The sequence below is a fragment of the Dendrobium catenatum genome, unplaced genomic scaffold, assembly GCF_001605985.2.
Source record: "Dendrobium catenatum unplaced genomic scaffold, ASM160598v2 fragScaff_scaffold_223, whole genome shotgun sequence".
Lineage (NCBI taxonomy): Eukaryota > Viridiplantae > Streptophyta > Magnoliopsida > Asparagales > Orchidaceae > Dendrobium > Dendrobium catenatum.
Genome location: NW_021318685.1, coordinates 293,349 through 313,130, shown reverse-complemented (window position 1 = coordinate 313,130; position 19,782 = coordinate 293,349). Strand labels below are relative to the sequence as shown.

General features: G+C 32.8%; 1 protein-coding gene across 2 annotated transcripts; it reads left to right on the top strand.

Moving 5' to 3' along the window:
* Nucleotides 1-2,225: 2,225 nt before the first annotated feature.
* On the top strand, nucleotides 2,226-12,256 carry LOC110103038. Of its 2 annotated transcripts, XM_020831583.2 has the most exons (7): nucleotides 2,231-3,433; nucleotides 5,725-5,869; nucleotides 6,228-6,281; nucleotides 6,369-6,460; nucleotides 9,651-9,886; nucleotides 9,982-10,152; nucleotides 11,603-12,256. In XM_020831583.2, exons 1-7 carry the CDS (start codon nucleotides 2,481-2,483, stop codon nucleotides 11,698-11,700), a joined length of 1,749 nt encoding a protein of 582 aa, XP_020687242.1. In that variant the 5' UTR covers nucleotides 2,231-2,480; the 3' UTR covers nucleotides 11,701-12,256. The 2 variants fall into 2 exon arrangements, with proteins under 2 accessions (XP_020687243.1, XP_020687242.1); XM_020831584.2 differs by lacking the exon at nucleotides 11,603-12,256 and having other exon boundaries at nucleotides 2,226-3,433; nucleotides 9,651-9,903; nucleotides 9,982-10,123.
* The last annotated feature ends 7,526 nt before the right edge of the window (nucleotides 12,257-19,782 follow it).

Below are 19,782 nucleotides of genomic sequence, written 5' to 3'. Positions count from 1 at the left end.
TATTTTTATTGTTTATTAAAATATAAAATAATAATTCTTCCAATTTAGATTCTGAAACATTACGTTATGTGTCAATAAAGCAATATTAATTCAAGTCCACCAAGCTAGTTGAAGCCTGAAGATTACTAGCCAATCAAGTGGCACGTGAATGATGGGATGAATTGATAGTGTCTAATATATCCTGATATGTTTATAATGAAAGAGAAATTATAGAATGTTGAAGAGGAGGCACTATATGGGTGTCATCAAATTGATTAAGTCTAGCGTGATCTTATGGTGAGGGAATTTTATCATATTGTGACTATGTTCTTTATTGGTTAACTTCCTCTAATAGATGAAGAATTTGAGCTTGATTCTCCTATGCCATGCATATACGATCCTCTAAACTCATGTTTAGGTGGCATGCATCAACTAGAATATAATGTCTCTAATTATAGGATTATTTATCAGTCATTGGATGAGTGTTTATAGAATGTTTGCAATGTATCCCACATGTAGTGTAAATTACTGCAAGCTAGAAAATTCATGATAATATAGAGAGTTTTATATCTTACATTAAATGAAGATTCTGCAAACACACATGGATAAAATGAGTTCAATATAGAGGCACCAAGTTTTTATATTAAAATTTTGGAAATGGAGAAACCATGGAACTATACCATATGAAATGATCCATTGTTTGAATAGATATTACAAAGATTGTCTCTTCTCATCATTTGAAGAATATGGGATTATAAATGTCTTTTTATGAATTTGGTGATATATGAGAATATTTGAAAAGTGGTTTTGTATGATGATGGTGATCAAATGATGTTAGTCAAGCATTGCTGCATTGGAGGTTGGATGTTAATGGATGGCAATGGTAGTCAGATGATGGTAGATGAGATATATTGACAAAATCAAATGATGGAAATTGAGAAATGATAGCTTAATGATAATAATTAAATAATGAAATAAGTTTAATAATAGTCAAATTATGATGGTCATGTGATGATGAATATGCGATGGCTATCGGGTAATGGCAGTCATATGAAATAGATTATATATTCAAAATTGAGTTCTTTAACAATGTAAAATCAAAAGATATTTATCTCATTAGATTCATCTTGTCAAGCCACTCCATTTAACTATATGCATGCAATATTGAAATTTGGAGACCATTTGATCGAATTAATGTTCACATGTTTTCAAATATAATTCAAATGTTTAATTTGGGATCATTTGGATTCAGATTGAAGATGGGTTCATCTTATCAAAACTCTCAATTGAGTTATAAATTTATTGAAATCAAAGTTTAGATAACCTTAAATTTAATTATAAAAGTTTTCAATTCAAATATTATCATGAGATTCATTCTAATTAAGTAAATTTTCTAGAGATGTATCAAATATATTCTAATTAATTTATAATATACTTATAATCAATGGGCATACAATTACATTATATGAATTATTTTAAAAATAAAAAAGCTTATTATCACATATCATTCCATAAAAGGAACTTGATTTAATATGCCAATAATTTATATTCTTGGAAAGCATGTTCAAAATTTTATTTTAAACAAAATTATCCTCAATGCAAGGCAACCCTTTATATATCGAAGCCCATCACATTTGTTTAAATATCATTTGGACCTTGTTCAAATATGATTCAAACCAAATTTCAAATTTGCACACTAGGCATGAACTTTCATACATTTTTGTATTGGGTAAAGGTAACCATAAGCATGATAGAGAAGGAGAGTTCTCAACAGGAGCTCGCTGGGGCAAACTTCGATGGCATTGAAAGTGTATGAGGATAAGAGAAGTTTGTGGCAAAAGATTATCGGGGGCAGTGACGAGAGTGACAACATGTATAGGAGAATACAATTTTATACTAGCAATTCACTGAGAGCATTAACAAGATAACATCATATGAAGGAGAAATTGACTTTGTGAAGACAACTCGTTGAGGGCATCGACAGGAGCGGCGGCATTTGAATGAGAATAAGATTTCACGATGGATGCTTGTTGAGGGCATCAACGAGGAGAATAGGATTTCACAATTATAGTTAGCTTAGGACATCAATATAAGTGACAGTGTGTAAAAGAGAAGAGATGTTCAAATAAGATTCAAATCACATTCGAACAAACATTTGAATATTTATTTGAATTTAAACCAATTCGAAATACTTTCATTCATTATGAGCTACACTACATGATCAATATAAATTTTTATATGCATTCCTCTAATAAAAATAAATACTTAGTAGATTTCTTCCATTTTACAATTGGTGTTACTTAACGGAGTCATGAGCCGTCGTAACGGTTCCGTAGCCTACAGGTTACCGGAAACACCCACCGTTACGCATTTAATTGAACTTGCGCAGACGACATTGCCCCTCGTGTCTAACGTCGTCTGCCTCCCGTCCCGTCTCGCGTTGCTTCCGCCTGCACTGATCCGGAAGACCTAACCCTAACCCTAACGCCGCCGCAACACCGATGGCCTCCTGCGACGATGACTTCGCTCTCCTCGGGGACGAAGCGCAGTCCCACCATCATCATCCCCAGCAGCAGCAACAAGCTTCAGCAACCGTGGCAGCAGGCGCTGTTTCCTTCTCAAGCCATCGCTACATCCCCAAGGCGTCGGTGCCACTTCACTCCCGCTCTATTCACCTCAACACCATCAACTCGAAGAAAGTGCCCATAGGCTCCGTCGGCCAGGACGATGATCATGAAGGCTACGGCGAGGCCTTTGCCCCGACGGATGTGAACCCGCACAGCCATTGCTTCGCCGACGACGATCCGGGATCAAATCCGTTCGATTCGGCACAGCCTCCCGAGGATGACGATGCCGAAGGGGATAATAACCCTAACAACAAGTCCCACCCGGCGGCGTCTACCTCCCACCTTCACCACCAGCAACAGCAGCAGCACCACCATGCTTCCCGTGCTGAATCGAAGCGCAGGGACCGGGACGAACTCAGCGATGGCGAATCCCCATACGGTTACAACATGGGAAACAAGCGGTCTTCTAGGTCAGCTTTGGCGGCGCCGACTTCTTCCGGAGACTATCGAAAGGACCGCGAGGAGTGGAGCGATTCGGCCATTGGCTGCCTTCTGGATGCGTACACCGAGAAGTACATACAGCTTAACCGTGGAAACTTGAGGGGAAGGGACTGGGAGGACGTTGCCACTACTGTGAGCGAGAGATGCGACAAGCAGAAGTCCGGCAAAACCGTGGAGCAGTGCAAAAACAAGGTTGATAACCTTAAGAAGCGTTATAAGGTGGAATGCCAGCGACTTAGCAGTGGCAACCTTGCTGTTAGCCATTGGCCATGGTTCAAGAAGATGGAGCAGGTTGTCGGTTCCTCCTCTTCTTCTAAGATTGTTCCAGATGAAGATAAGGCCGCCGCACTGGTTGATACCAATCCTGCTCAGAGGCAGATGAAGAGGTCCCTTTGCTTTACACCTATAACTTTTCCTGCATGGATTTTATTCTAGATGTTGTCTTTGGGCTGTTTACCTGTAAGATTTAGCAAAATTTGTCGAGGATTTTGGTTAAATCGTACCAAATGATTTTTAGAGCGGCAAATGCTACTTATTTCTTCAATCCAAATTTCTTTCTGTTTTAGACTAAACTTAAGATTTATAAAAGTTTGAAGAATGGGGATTTAAAAGATTTACATCACTCATTTTTATTATGTCTTTCATTTTTCGTTATTTAAATTTTATATTTTGAATACATCTGTTAAATAATTTAGGTCGACGAGAAATAAAACGAAAATGTTAGAAAGACAAAACAAAAGGACAATGGTAGGATAAGAATTTGAAGCAAAACTGGAGATAGAGCCTCCAACTCAGGAGAATCCGACATTTTGAATTGAGAAGTTTCAAGTCAATTAAGTCAAGAAGGACAAAGATGAACCAAAATATAGGGGAAAATAAGATTCAAAATGGAGATATGCCCCTCCAGAATGATATAAAGAGTCTTGGCTTGGGAGAGGAGGGCGAAAAATAAGTAACTCGGTCTTTGATAGTAGGGAAGGCAAAGGATGCACAACTAAAGGATCTAGCTCCAATATTCATTATTACTAAAGCATCTCGAGGTGGGGATAACTTAGTGGTGTAAACGAGTAGAGCCGAGCTCGAGTTATCTTCAGCTTGAACTTGATTAATTAATAAAATTTGAGTTGTAGCTTGAGCATAATTTTACGAGTTTGAGTTGTAGCTTGAGCATAATAAAAATGAAAAGATCTCGGTGTGGATGCCCCAAGCATCATTTATAGGCCATAAGAGCTGCATCACTTGTGCATATGTGTCCATAATTAGGATGCACATTAACCAACACTAGTACCGAAAGAGGTTAATAGTGAAATCAGGCATCACTGAGCTATCCATGGGAGGTATTCCATGCATATCCATGTGAAGGAATACTCTTATCACATTTAAGAGAGATCATGAAACATCTATTTGGCCTCTAATGATTTCTTCACTTCAAATCGAACACGATGGTTTTGGAAAATACTTGTTCTTACAAATTCATTAATTGAGATTTCAACTATTTTGTTTTAAATCATTTGTTCTCGTTCAAATGAAATGGGGTTCAAAATATGGGTAAATTAATGTACAACAAATTCATCTCTATTTCTTAAGCCTTATAGTCAACTGAGTCAATTAAGAGAAAAATGGATTCCAATCACATAAGACAGGATAAAGAATCTCGCTAGGTTTGATAGTTCTTTTTTCCCAAATTGTGCACAACATAATTGACCTAATGTTTAGGAAACACCTTGTAGTGATAACATAATCGATTCCACAAGCCCAATAACCTCTCCAATTACTTTGGGGGAAGCTATACTCAAAGTGAAATAAAGATCAAGAAGCTAACCCTGAAAGCCAAATAAGATAGAATTGGAAGAAGCCATTTGGAACACCCTCAAGATAGATTAAAATCTCCGCAAACGTCCAAAGGACTCCTCCGGCGTGCACGGTAAGATCTTGCTAGCAAAGGTAGAAGCATCACCAGCTACATGAAGTCACATAAGATCCAACGATGGAACATGAGATCCAATGAGATAATAACACTTCTAGAAATCTAGGATGAGATCTGCTAGTCTGGATTTTGACATCAAAGAGGGATTTACTTCCCAATTATCATTACTCTTGTAATAGCAGGCGTGACAATGGTTCCCAGGGAACCATCCTAGGTAGCATCTATTAATATCGTGCATATCCATGGCAAAACTATCTTCATTCTTTTCTCTCCAAATTCGAATCAAGGACACAAACAAGAGTACTATATATATATATATATATATATATGTATAGAGAGAGAGAGAGAGGGAGGGAGGGAGGGAGGGAGGGAGAAGAATGTCTAGCAATCTTCAATCATGGAACTGTAGGGATCAGTACCCTTAGGATGGTAATAAGAAATCAGTCTGATTCCTGGTTAAACGGAGATCATCTTCTAAATCTATTATTTTTTAATTAGTTCATTTATGTTTTTGAATTTTATTACTGTTAGTCTCAACTCTCTAATGAAAGTGTTTGAAAGAGTGTCATGGTTATTTGATCGAAAGGGTATTATTATAGACAATCCTGAAGTAAGTTAGAACTTAATTATTGATGAATATAAATAGATTTACCTTAATAAGATCTTTTTTCTTCCTTATTTTGGCAATGCTTATTGTCTTATGGGTTAGCATTTTATTTTAATCTCAATTTGGGTTAATTGCATGTGCAGATATCCTGTGACTTCACCTGTTTCGGCTAGTTTAACAGGTAGCTTTAAATTGAAATCACTATCTAATCCTAGATGGAAGAGAACCGTCTTGAAAATTAGTGGCTCTACTTTAGCTGGGACTGGTCCACAGAATGTTGATCCAAAGGTGAGCTCCCATCCATACTGTTTTGGCTTGTTGATCAATTTTGTATTTGTGTTTAGGCTTCGTTTGGGACGGATTTCTTACTGCTTCTTAAAGTGGCTTTCTAGTACAAAAATTTATAAAACCACTTCAAGAAGCAGGAAGAAAGCAGTCCCAAACAAAGCCTTAGGCTTCGTTTGGGACGGCTTTTTTATTGTTTTCTAAAACAGAGTTTTAGTACAAAAATAAAAAAAATTGTACTAAAACTCCGTTTTAGAAAGCAATAAAAAAGCCGTCCCAAACGAAGCCTTAGTCTAGCCAAAATTGTCGGAGAATGATGACATGGCTTCTGTAATTGAAATTAATCACTATTCTTTGTTAGGTTCTGATGCTGATTGCTAGGGAGGTTTCTTTGGCAAGCCGTGTTGGTGTTGAGGTATATTTTATTTAAATTCTGTATGCAAAGCAATCCAATAAGAATATTTTAGATTATAAATGTTTGTTCTTTGTGATTTATTAATAGGTGGCAATTGTTGTTGGTGGTCGGAATTTTTTCTGTGGTAATTCTTGGGTGGCTACTACTGGCACAGATAGAGCTACTACATACCAAATCGGGTATGGTCTTCTATATAGATGGTACTTTTTGGATCTTATTTTTATATGCTTTAACTAGTATTCTGGAGTTCTTTCGCTGAATTAATAATTAGTTTGTCATTCATACACAAAATATGATTGATTGCTCATTTGATAAAGGTTTTTGCTTTGAACTGTATCGAGATCAAAGTAGAAAATTTTCATTTGCTAAATCATCATCCATAATACAAAATAACTAGCCTATAAATAGGCTCAAGAAGAGAAAAGAAATAAAAGACTAAAATGCCCTTCGGGCTACAATACTACATGACCACCCGTAAGGGTATAAATGGAAAAACAACTATATAAAATAAACTAGTACATGAAACATATAAATAACTCAAAATCGTAATCGTTGATCTCCGATGTCCTCATCAGTGAGTTGTCTTTAAGACATTGCCTTGCTGCACATTAATTAGGTACGGATATGTACTAGTAGTTCTGCTTGAGAACCTATGAAGACAGTATCTAACAACCATACTGGTGTAATACCCTTCTTTCCTCGGCATGCATGTGACATGGAGCACATACAACTATTACTATATCTACTTAACTTCTAGGTTTGTGCATGTAGTTTCAAGTTTTATTCTACACAAGTAACCATCTAGGTACCCATGTAAATGAGTGGAACTGTCAGTAGATTCGAAACTAGCAAAATGAATTTATGCATGGTTTTACGGGAACCATACCTCTTAATCATTTGACAAGATATGTGAAAGATGTTGGGTGTTTAGTTTTAGCTGAAGCAAGTTGCCCGAAAGTTGTTACTTCCATTTTAGTTTGCTTTATAATGATATTTTATTCTGTCATGCAAGTGAACTAGAGAGCATTAAAAACAGCTTGATTGTCTAAGACTTTGTTTGAGATGGCTTGCAACAACAACAACAACATCAAGCCTTTATCCCACTACGTGGGATCGGCTACATGAATCCATTCTTAAAGCAGATTTTTAGTATAAATATTAAAATTTTTCTACTAAAAAATCACTTCAAGAAGCAGTAAAAAAACCGTCTCAAACGAAGCTTAAGTTACTTTTAACAAGGGTTGCAAGAGCATAAATAGCTTTTGAGATCTGATGCTCATATAAATGCACGGAAGCAAATTCAATGAGTTTACCATTTCATTATGTTGGTTAATAGAAAAAAAAAAGGCTTGTAGTTCAGCAGAAGGAAGTATTAATTATATTATTATCTGGCATGAATGGCAATTCCATGATAGTGTGCATGGCTCTGGGAGGTAACATTGGGTATCCTGCGATCGCCACATCTTGTCACTCTTCTGTCTTTCCTCCTGGGCAAGAAGCAAACCAACAGTGTATGTTGCTTGATCCACTATATTTTTTCCACTTGACTAGGTGGACGGTTGGCCGGTAGAGAAATATGATTTGCCCTGCTAGCAAGTGTGTGGCAACATTATGAAGCGACTAGCTTTTCTAGTCAGGGAGAAATGACATAATTGATTATGGAAGTTACATTTTCTTAATTAATATTAATTATGACATCATGTGTGTCATTATTTTAAATTTAAATTCATATATAATTAAATTGATTTATAATTATTTAATATTCCACTATTTTATTTAATTGCTAACTACACATAACATATGAGATTAATTTTAAATATTAATTTTGATTTATTTATTGAATAATTAGCTTTTTTATCATGTATGCCATTATTTTAAATTTAATTATATTGGAATATAAAATAGTGTATAATTTCTTAATATTTAATGGATAATATGCACAATTACATATTGCATTAGCTTTACCTTTAAATTTGGATTTATATTTTAATTGAAGTTTAATTATTCAACATTCAATCATTTTAACTATTGCTGATGTCTTTACAGTTCAATTAACACTTGATTTCATGTATGTTATTTTCATCCTCTCTTGCAATGGGTGTATTAATAGTGGAGTTATAAAACATCAACATTAACCCAACTATCCTTGATCACCAATCTGTAAAAGTAAAACCGTTAAATTTAAAGATTGTTTATTAGTAAAGGTTTAGGCTTCGTTTGGGGCAACTTTTTCATTGCTTATTAAAGCAGCTTTTTAGTATAAAAAATAAAAAATTTCTAGTAGAAAGCTACTTTAAACGGAAGTACCGGAATAGGAAACTGAGAATTTTTTTCTTCTCAGATTGGCGGAAATACGGAGGTTCGGAAGAATGGAAAAGCCGTCTTAACAAACAGAAAAACAGTAATTTTTTCTCCGATTCAAACCGGAGATGGAGAAATTACGGCCAAACAAACGAGGCCTGAAATGACAATTGTCCTTGGTGTGTTTTGCAAACATTAATGTAAACTCCTATCTTTTAATCTATACATTGACTGTTATCTATGATACACCGACACTTCTCCTCAAAGAGGCGTGCAGTATCCGACACCGTATCCGACACGACACTCGCCCGACACTCCTCCGACTTGTGTCGGACACATTCGTGTCCGATTAAAAAATATTAAATACAAATTGGACACGCATGTCCGACACGCCTATCTTAAATATTTATGAATTTTTTAAAATATAATTTCTTGTATTTGACGGGATTTAAACTAAATTTCTTATTTCTTATCCACGACACCAAATCAACGTCCGCACTTAATACCTAATCATCAAATATTCTCATTTTTATTTCTTTTTTACAGTGAAGGTATTTTCATCTCCTCTCTCGGTGAGTGACTAATAACGACATCGACGCCTGACTCTCGACATCCTAATACTAATCATTTTAAGCACAAATTTCAATTAAATGACTTATCATTTTTAAATTATTTTTAAAATTATACTTATTTAATTTTTACACGCTATTTTTTAAATATAAAAACTATAATACCGTGTCCAACCCGTGTCCGTATCCTATATTTTCACAATAACTTAAGTGTCCCGTGTCCGTGTCGTGTCGTATCTGTGTTGCCGTGTCCGTGTATGTGCATCATAGATTGTTATCCTTGGTCATGTGTGCTGAACCACTTATAAAATTGACTCTAAATTATTTGTGCAAGTTCACTATGGTAAATGATTACAGGTCGCATATTCTTAGTTTACAGAGAAAGACATTCAGTCTACCTTATTTTTCTTATTTTACATGTATGATCACGCATATAGAGTATTTGTCTATGTACTGTAAGTACCTGAGCTAATACTTTCAATAGTTGATAATTTAACAGAATGATGGCTTCAGTCATGAATGCTCTATTGCTCCAGGCGTCATTTGAGAAGATTGGCGTTGAAACTCGAGTACAAACTGCGTTCATGATGCAAGAGGTTGCCGAACCATACATTAGACGACGAGCTATCCGCCATCTTGAAAAAGGAAGAATTGTTATATTTGGCGGAATTGGCGTTGGAACTGGAAATCCACTCTTCACTACTGACACAGCTACTGCCCTGAGAGCCTCAGAGAGTGGGTTGCCATAGCTTGTACAAAGCAGGATTCCCTTAACTTTTTTATGTATTCTTTGTCCACAATCTACTTACCAAATATTGTGTATTTTGCAGTTAATGCAGAGGCTGTGTTGAAAGGGACTACTACAGATGGTGTCTATGACTGCCATTCCCGAAATAACAGCTCTGCATTTGAGCACTTCTCTTTCAGAGAATTGGTTTCCAGAGGGTTCACTGCGATGGACATGACTGCGGTTACTTTCTGTGAAGAAAACAACATTCCTGGTTTCCTTCCATCAGCTTTGAGATTTTATTTAAATCTTTATATTTACTAATATCACACCGGAAAAAATACCAATAGCATAAATCACTAAATTAAGAGGTTGTTTGATTTGCTAAAAAATAAATGCAAAGTAAAAAGAATATAGTGTATTTGAAATGTTTAAAATTATTTGGATGGGTGTAAAAAAATATAGGAGATTATTTATTTTTCTTTGGCTTGAAGTAAAATAAATGCAATGCAAAGTCAAGTAATTATGGTAGATGGGGGCGGCCGACGACGAGCGGGGGCCGACGACGGGCAGGGGCCAACGATAACACAATTAGCTTACGGTGAAAAAAGAATTCAGTCAAAACTAGGTGAATGTACACAACATCAACATCAAGCCTTTATCCCTCTACGTATGGTCGGCAACATGAATACTTTTTCTCCGTTGTGTCCGATTAAGAGTCAAATTCTCATTTAGATCTAATAAAGAAATGTCATTTCTAATATTTATAACCAAGTTTTTTTATGTATGCCTTTATCTTTCTTAACATATTTTAAATCTAATACATCTACTCTCCCAACCGGGTCATCGGAAGGCCGCCATTTTATGTGACCAAATCTTCTAAGGCGACTCCCTCTAATCTTATCTATCACTGGAGCTACTCCAACCTTTTCGCGTATATGCTTATTTCGTATCCGATCTCTAAGAGTAAAGCCACTCATCCACCTGAGCATCTTCATCTTTGCAACACTTAACTTAATATTATGCTTCTCTTTTAATGGCCAACATTTTGTGCCATAAGGCTTTATAGGTCTAACCATCATCTTATAGAATTTTCCCGAGTGGTACTTTTTTTATCACACAACAAGCACGATGCATTCTTCCACTTTATCCATCCAACTTGAATTCTACTAATAATATCCCCATCTATTTTTCCATCACTCTAAACAATAATCCAAAGATATCTAAAACGTATACTCTTATTGATGACTTGATCCCTGAAATTGGGTGAATGTACAATACATCAAAAAATGAACTAGGCAATGAAAAGAAATTCATTAAAATTTTATGTTGTATTTCTTTTTTAGCAAACCAAAAATTCAAATTTTGTTTTCCCTCCATTTAGAATACTTTGCACTCTTTCTTCAGCAAATCAAACAACGCCTAAAATATATCATTTTAATGCATATATTTTGATGTGATTTCTAGAGAATTATGCAAGTAAATATAAATGTTTAGATTTTAAATATGTAAATAGATAAGAATTTTGTGGTTTACTTGCTTACCACTGAGATTTTACTTAATTACATATCTAAAAGTGAAATATTTATATTTACTGATATAAAATCCAAATCTTTAAATCTTATCAAAAATATCCCTAACATTAACTTATCCATTCTGCAATATATTAGATGGACTGGAAACATGTGATAGATGATCTTATTGTATTTTTTGTCCTTTTGCAGTTGTTCTCTTTAATCTTATGGAGCCCAGCAATATTTCGAGAGCTCTTTGCGGTGACCAAGTAGGCACCCTTATTGATCAGTCAGGGAGAATAAACTAGCTTAATTAACACCTGTCCGGGAGACTAAGCTTTTAGCTTATTTAACAGTTCCTTTGGCTCTTAAGCAATGCCAAAACTCTACAGCTACTTCTACATTTTTCATTGAAGGAGACACCTTTGCCTTTGTCAGGTAAGCTACAATTACAAAATTTAGGCTTCGTTTGGGGCGGCTTTCTTACTGCTTCATAAAGCAGCTTTTTAATACAAAAATAAAAATTTTTATACTTAAAAGCTATTTTAAGAAGTAAAAAAAAAACCGTCTCAAACGAAGCCTTATTCTCCATGTCTTATATTGTGAATCTGAATGTTGTATAATTAAGTCATCTGGTGATTGCAAGTGTAAGTAGAGTTAGAAAGAAGAGGAAAAACCACATTAGAGTACCTTTTATGAATCTATGTTATTCATTTATCTCTGCTCCTGTAAAGTATTTAAGTTTTGTGCAAAATGGTCTTTTTTTTTTGGCATCTCCATTTTTGCTTGAACTAATAATTGTAATATGCTTGTTCATTCAGTAAATTACTATCCCCCTTGTTAAGGGGAAGATGTTTTACTTAATTAGCATTTGCAAAGGTTTCCTGGTATGATGTTATGGAGTTTCTATATATTTTCTGCAACATTTGTTAGACATGGACAGAACATGTCAGATGATCAGATAGAATATTGGAAGCTATGATATAAACCTTCAAATTTTGATGGTATGTAAATTCTTTGTTATGATATTATTGATCTATGTTTGATTTTTATTTGTGTTTTTTACATTTTTATTAGTTTTGAATGTTTTGTCTTTGCTATCTTGATATAAATTACATGAGAATGTTTTGAAATAGATTATGATAATATGAATGTAAGTTTGACTAGGAGTGTGAATAAGGCTTCGTTTGTGATGACTTTCTTACTGCTTCTTAAGGTAGTTTTTTACTAAAGAATTGATTTAAGAAGCAGTAAGAAAGTCATCCCAAACGAAGCCTGAGTCAAGTTGGGCTTGAGTCATGGCTATTTAAGTTCAAGTTGCCTATCTCATGGTAGGCTGGAATTTGAGCTCAAACTTGACTTGTCTTTTTATGACTAATGGAGGGATGCAAATGTACCGAGCCAAGTCGAGATGAGCTGAATGTTGCTTGAACTCAATCTCATTTACTAAATCCTGTTAGAGCTCGACTCAAATTTGATTCAAGCTTTTGTGAAATTGTTCGAGCTTTGTTGGTGAAAATGAATAAAGCTCGAACACTTAAATATTAAACACTCTATTCATTTTCACCATTTTCAATAATTAGGATAAATTCATATATATACATAAGTTGATGAAAATTAATTTATAAATTACTAATTAATCAATAATTAGGATAATTAAATATTAATTAGGAAATTGAGTGTATTTTGAGTTTTAATGGAATTTATTCATGAACTTTAAATGTTATTGTTAATGATCATAAATGAGTCGAGTAGCAATTTTTTTAAGATTGTTCATTATTAACCTATTATTTATGGAAGTATTTAAGTTTGTTTGATTAGATAATTAATTGATAATGATTGAGTTATAATCGAATCGAGTCTCAAGTAGTTTGTTTAATATTGTGTTCATTTGCAACATTAATATAGACTCAAGTTTGGCTCATGCGCTCGAGCTTGCTCGTAAGTAGATATGATTGACCTACATCTTTGAATTTGGTAGTGGATAAAGTCAATATTAAAAGTAATAGAAACATTTTTTTTAATGTCAAATGTGGTTGGGACTACGTTGCTCGACTGATTTTTATTGTTGGAAATTTTATTAAGATATTTATGTTAAGTTTATATATATTCATTTGTTTATCATATTTATTTATCTATTATAATTTCAATGTTTTTTTTTTTTTACTTTTTTATAGATAATAATGTATTTTAAGGCTCCATTTGGGATGTCTCGCTTCTTTTTAAAGCAGCTTCCTAGCATAAAAAATTCTAGTTCAAGAAAACTTTTACTAGAAAGCCGTTTTAGAAAAGCAATAAGAAAAATGTCCTAAATGAATCCTAAGTCTGTCATATATGAATATGATTGCATAAATTTGATGATTTAATGTTAGTTGATTTTTATCGGGAGATGCTGATAATAATTTTTAATATTTTTATCAAGTAAGCTTCATTTGGGATAGTATTTTTTTGTTGCTTTTTAAAAGAGCTTTTTATTAAAAAAAAATTAATTCAAATTTTTTTTATATTAAAAAATTGATTTAGAAAACAGCTAGAAAATTGTCTCAAATGAAGCTTAAATTAGCAACCAAAATTAAGTGGGTTGGCTCTTAGAAATTTTTATCTATTTATAGTACAATAGTTAGGAATGTAAGTAAAAAAAAAAAAATAGTTAGGAATGTAAGTAAAAAAAAAAAAAATAGTTAGGAATGTAAGTGAATAAGTGCATCATGAACAACTTGATTTCAATTTGATTTTGGTTTCGTTTGGAACAACTTTCTATATGTTTTTTAAAATAGCTTTTTAGTATAAATTTTTTGAACTATAATTTTTTGTATTAGAAAATTTTTGTAAAAAAACAGTAAAAAAGTTGTCCAAAATGAAGTCTGCTCCTTTTAAGTTAATAATTAAATAAATTTGAATATTTTCTAAAACCACAAAGGTTAAATGGATTATAAAATAAAAAATAAAGTAATAAGATAAAGGGGCATAAAATAAAAAATAAAGTAAAACAATTTTCTACGATTAAATGGGGGCATTTAAATGATATTAACAAAAATATTTTTGGAAATAATTTTTTAGATCTTAAGATTTTGTCTGTGCATGAGATGGTAGCTCATGTAATATTTAATTAAAATGTGATCAAATATATATATTTTTTACTATTTAATTAATAATAATGTATTATATATGTGTTATTACTCTAGGTTATTTTCTCAATTACCATCTTTTACGTTCGCAATTTCTTCTCTCGTCCACAATTTTCAGTTCAACTAATTTTAGGCTTCGTTTAGAATAGCTTTTATATTATATTCTAAAGTAGCTTTTTAGTACAACAATGTTTTGAATTATAAATCTTTTATACTAAAAAGCTAATTTATAAAGCAATAAAAAAATGTCCCAAACAAAACATTAGTTGCCTAAGGTGAGCATTTCTTTTAGCAATCTCTTCTTAACCAGCTTGCACTTGACTTATTAGAAATAGGTTTATGGGCACATCATCTTAGCATTAGATTTATCTTCTCCAACATGCTAGTTTATGAAAATCAAAGCATATTTGTTTGGGAATCAAAGGTATGATTGCAAGAGTCCCAAAGGAGATGATGATAAATTTAGGGTTCCAAATCCTATGAGTATCGATACTCTTGCTTCGATTTCATGACAATATATATAGTAATTTCATGCTTCCCTCTCCCTGAAATTGACACCATATTTATCTCTAAAAATTTAGCCCTCGATTCGAGAGGGAGGTTTCACTTTGATCGGTTTGAAAAGAACCACATAACCATATAATAGTGTTGAGTATAAGATTAAAACTATGGTGCAAGTGATAGAACTATTGAGCATAATTATGTGAATCAAATTTATTGTAAAAGATTAAATTATATAATCACTAAAAACCACAGCACCACATAAGTGCGCGCAAAAAGTATAATACATATCTTGGTAAAAAAGAATCAACATTAACAGTGCGAGTACATAAAATTTTTAAGCACAATTGATATGATTCACACAACTTGAGCGATAACAACATTAGTTCACATAGAAATTCATCCAAGCAAGTAAAGATATAAGTAAAAAATAAAGATGTTTGAAAATTGAAAACTAAGACATGGAATGTTAGAAGAATGCAAACCCTCGTGCCTGATTTGTCTTTGCTCAACAGATCACCTCATACCTATGCACTCCATGCACTCATCTGTATAGCAATACATAGCCTGCATGCATGTGCACAATGCACAATTACAAATGTCCTCATAACCAAGCATGCATACATAATATGCAGCCATCTACATCTATGTACCCTAACATTAAACTTGTTAGTACACCCGCATGCATGATTAATAATAGTTGTGTCATTAAACACTAGAGTAGCTTATTGTTCATAGCCACATGCATAAACCTACGACTATCCTTGCTTCTAGATTTGTCAACCCCCATCCCACACACATGCTTGTGCATGTGCTTATCGCTCTCCATGAGTCTGCACAATCATAAATGCTCTAATAAGCACACACTTCTAATGGTCACATAGGCCCCTGTCATTAGTAGGCTTGCACACCTTGCTTCATGTTTTAGTGCCCTACCTGAAAATGTCGACATTGGTCTCCTCGTTATCCACAGTCTTCATCCTCCACTAGTTGTTGATGTCCCAATATATCCAAACTAATCATGCCAACAACTTGTAACCTAACTTTCGCTACCATCAAACTCCCTCTCCAATGATTCTAACATGCATGCTTCATTGACAACAGCATTTTTCCTTATCTCGACTTGTATGTTCACTCGTCATGCACTACTTTGTTACATTTATATATGCGTATTTTCACTATACATGGTTGAATCACATTGATCTGCATGTGCACATGTCACACACAACTTCCTCACTTTGATTTCTATGTGTGCATCATGCACATTCACTAAAATGATTATGAGTTTTAAAAGAAGAAAACTATCATTATATTTTAAATAAAATAGTGATAAGATTGGGGATCAAAGCCCTTAGATATACTTGAAGTTTTATATAATTTTAATTACTTATATATTGCATTAATGTTAAAGTACATCCAAGAATTTAAGGCTCATAATAGCCAAAAATCAAGTCGAATATCTTGAAAGATTTTTTTTCATTAAAAAAATTACAAAAATTGAAACAACTATTAGTAACTAATTATCTCCATTTTTTGAATTTGAAACAAAGGAGCCTAGTCATTTATTTAAGAAAAGAAAATATTATTCTTATATAACATTGTATTAATAAAAATAATAATATAATATAAAATAAATAATTAAATGAGAAATAAAAAATATTTAAAAAAATGTGAATTTTAAAAAAATTATTAATTTTAACAACAACAACAACATCAAGCCTTTATCCGCACCAACGTGGGGTCGGCTACATGAATCCTTTTTCTCCATTGTGTCTATTAAAAGTCAAATACTCGTTTTAAATCTATAAAGAAAGGTCATTTCTAATAATTTCTAACCAAGTCTTTTTAGGTCTACCTACCCTTTATATAAGTCAAATCTAATCCTCTACTCTCCTAACCGGGTCATCGCAAGGCGCCGTTTTATGTGACCAAACCATCTAAGGCGACTTTCTCAATCTTATCTTCTACTGGAGCTACTCCAACCTTTTTACGTATATGCTCATTTTCGTATCCTATCTCTCAGGGCAAAGCCACTCATCCACCTGAGCATCCTCATCTCTGCCACCTTAACTTAGTATTATGCTTCTTCTTTTAAAGGCCAACATTCGCACCATAAAGCATTGCAGCCTCACTAACATCTTATAGAATTTTCCCGTAAGTTTGAGGGGTACATTTCTATCACATAACAAGCCGATGCATTCCTCCACTTCAACCATCCAACTTGAATTATGCTGATAAATATCCATCTATTTTATTCATCACTTTGAACAATAGATCCAAGATATCTAAAACTTACTCTTATTAATAACTTGATCGCCCAAATCACAATCCCTCATAGGTCTATTACTACTAAAATTACACTCATATATCCGTTTTAGATTACTCAAGCGAAAATCTTTAGACTCTAAGTTGACTCCATAATTCAAGTTTATCTTCAACTCCCTCTCTAGTCTTATCACAAGAAGAATTCATCAGCAAAAAGCATACACAAAGGTACATCCTCTTGCAAATGTCTAGTGAAAACATCCATGACTAAAGCAAAAAGATAGGGCTTAAGGCTGATCCTTGATGTAACCCAACGAATAGGAAAATACTTGGTCAATCTATATTTCTGCATCAAACCTCTTTAATGATTTGAATATAAGCATTATTGACTCCTTTCTTTTCAAAACTCTCCATAGCTACTTCTCTTGACATTTATCATATGCTTTTCTAAATCAATAAATATCATATGTAGATTTCCTTATTTTTCTCTATATTTCTCCATCAAACTCTTAATAAATGTGACTTACATAAGTCGACCTACCCGCATGAATCCAAATGATTTTGAGAAACATTAGTATCACGCTGGCAACCTATGCTCTATAACTCGCTCCATAGTTTTAAAGTATGACACATTAACTAATAGCTTTATAATTCGCACAATCTTGTGCATCACCTTTATTCTTAAAATAAGAATTAACGCACTCATTCTCCACTCATCTGGATCTTCTTAGTCTTCAAAATAGTAATTAAAAAGTTAGAAGCCATGAAATTCCTTCATCTCCTAAGCATTTCCACAACCTATTGGAATAGTATCATCAGGTCCAACAGCTTTCCACCCTTCATTTTCTTTAAAGCCTCTTAACTTCAGTTTTACTAATACGCCGATAAAAAACATAAATTTTTATTTCATTTAGGGTGCTAAAGTCACATAATCAATCTTATTTTCAACAATCTTCATTAAAAAGTTTAGCAAAATATCTCATCCATCTTTGTGTGAATATCATTCTTTTAAGAAAAGTATTTTTTTTGATCTTCATCTTTAATACACTTCACTTGAACTAAATCCTTACTACGTCCTATCTCTTTGTTTGGCTACTTATACATATATCTTTCTCCTATTTAGTATCTATATATTATATAAATCACTAAAGGCTAATGCTTTGCATGCATATTGCTTCTTAGCATCCTTACGAGCCTTTATATATTTCCAATTATCAGAATTTTTTAAAATAAAAACCAATTTTTATAACAAAGTTCTTATTTTTAATTTTTCTTGCAGCACTAATAGGATTCCACCACCAACTATTTTACTATTATGAGCTTCCCTTGATACTCCAGGACATCTTTTGCAATATTTTAATATCACTAGCCACTTTTTCTCACATAATATAGCATTCTCAATGCACAGACAAAATCTTAAGATCTAAAATGCTTATTTCCAAAAATATTTTTTGTTAATAATTATTTAAATGCCCCATTTAATCGTAGAAATTGTTTTACTTTATTTTTATTTTATGCCCCTTTATCTTATTACTTTATTTTTATTTTTAATTTAAATCCATTTAACCTTTTGGTTTTAGAAAAATTCAAAGTTTATTTAATTATTAACTTAAAAAGCAGACTTCATTTGGACAACTTTTTTACTGTTTTTTTACAAAAATTTTCTAATACAAAAAATTATAGTTCAAAAAATTTATACTAAAAAGCTATTTTAAAAACATATAGAAAGTTGTTCCCAAACGAACCAAAATCAAATTGAAATCAAGTTGTTCATGATGCACTTAATTCAATTACATTCCTAACTATTTTTTTTTTTTTACTTACAATTCCTAACTATTGTACTATACTTAATTTTGGTTGCTAATTAAGCTTCATTTGAGACAATTTTCTAGCGTTTTCTAAATCAAATTTAATATTAAAAAAATTTGAATTAAATTTTTTTAATAAAAAGCTCTTTTAAAAAGCAACAAAAAATACTATCCAAATGAAGCTTACTGATAAAAATATTAAAAATTATTATCAGCATCTCCCGATAAAAATCACAACATATAAATCATCAAATTTATTACAATCATATCTATATGACAGACTTAGATCATAGGACATTTTTCTATTGCTTTCTTTAAAACGGCTTTCTAGTAAAAGTTTTCTTGAACTAGATTTTTATGCTAGGAAGCTGCTTTAAAAAGAAGCGAGACATCCCAAATGGAGCCTTAAAATACATATTATCTATAAAAAGTAAAAAAAAAAAAAACATTGAAATTATAATAGATAAATAAATATGATAAACAAATGAATATATATAACTTAACATAAATATTCTTAATAAATTTCCAAATAAAAATCAGTCGAGCAACGTAGTCCAACCACATTTGACATAAAAAAAAAATGTTTCATACTTTTTAATATTGACTTTATCCATACCAATCAAAGATGTAGTCAATCATATCTACTTACGAGCAAGCTCGAGCGCATGAGCCAAACTTGATCTATATA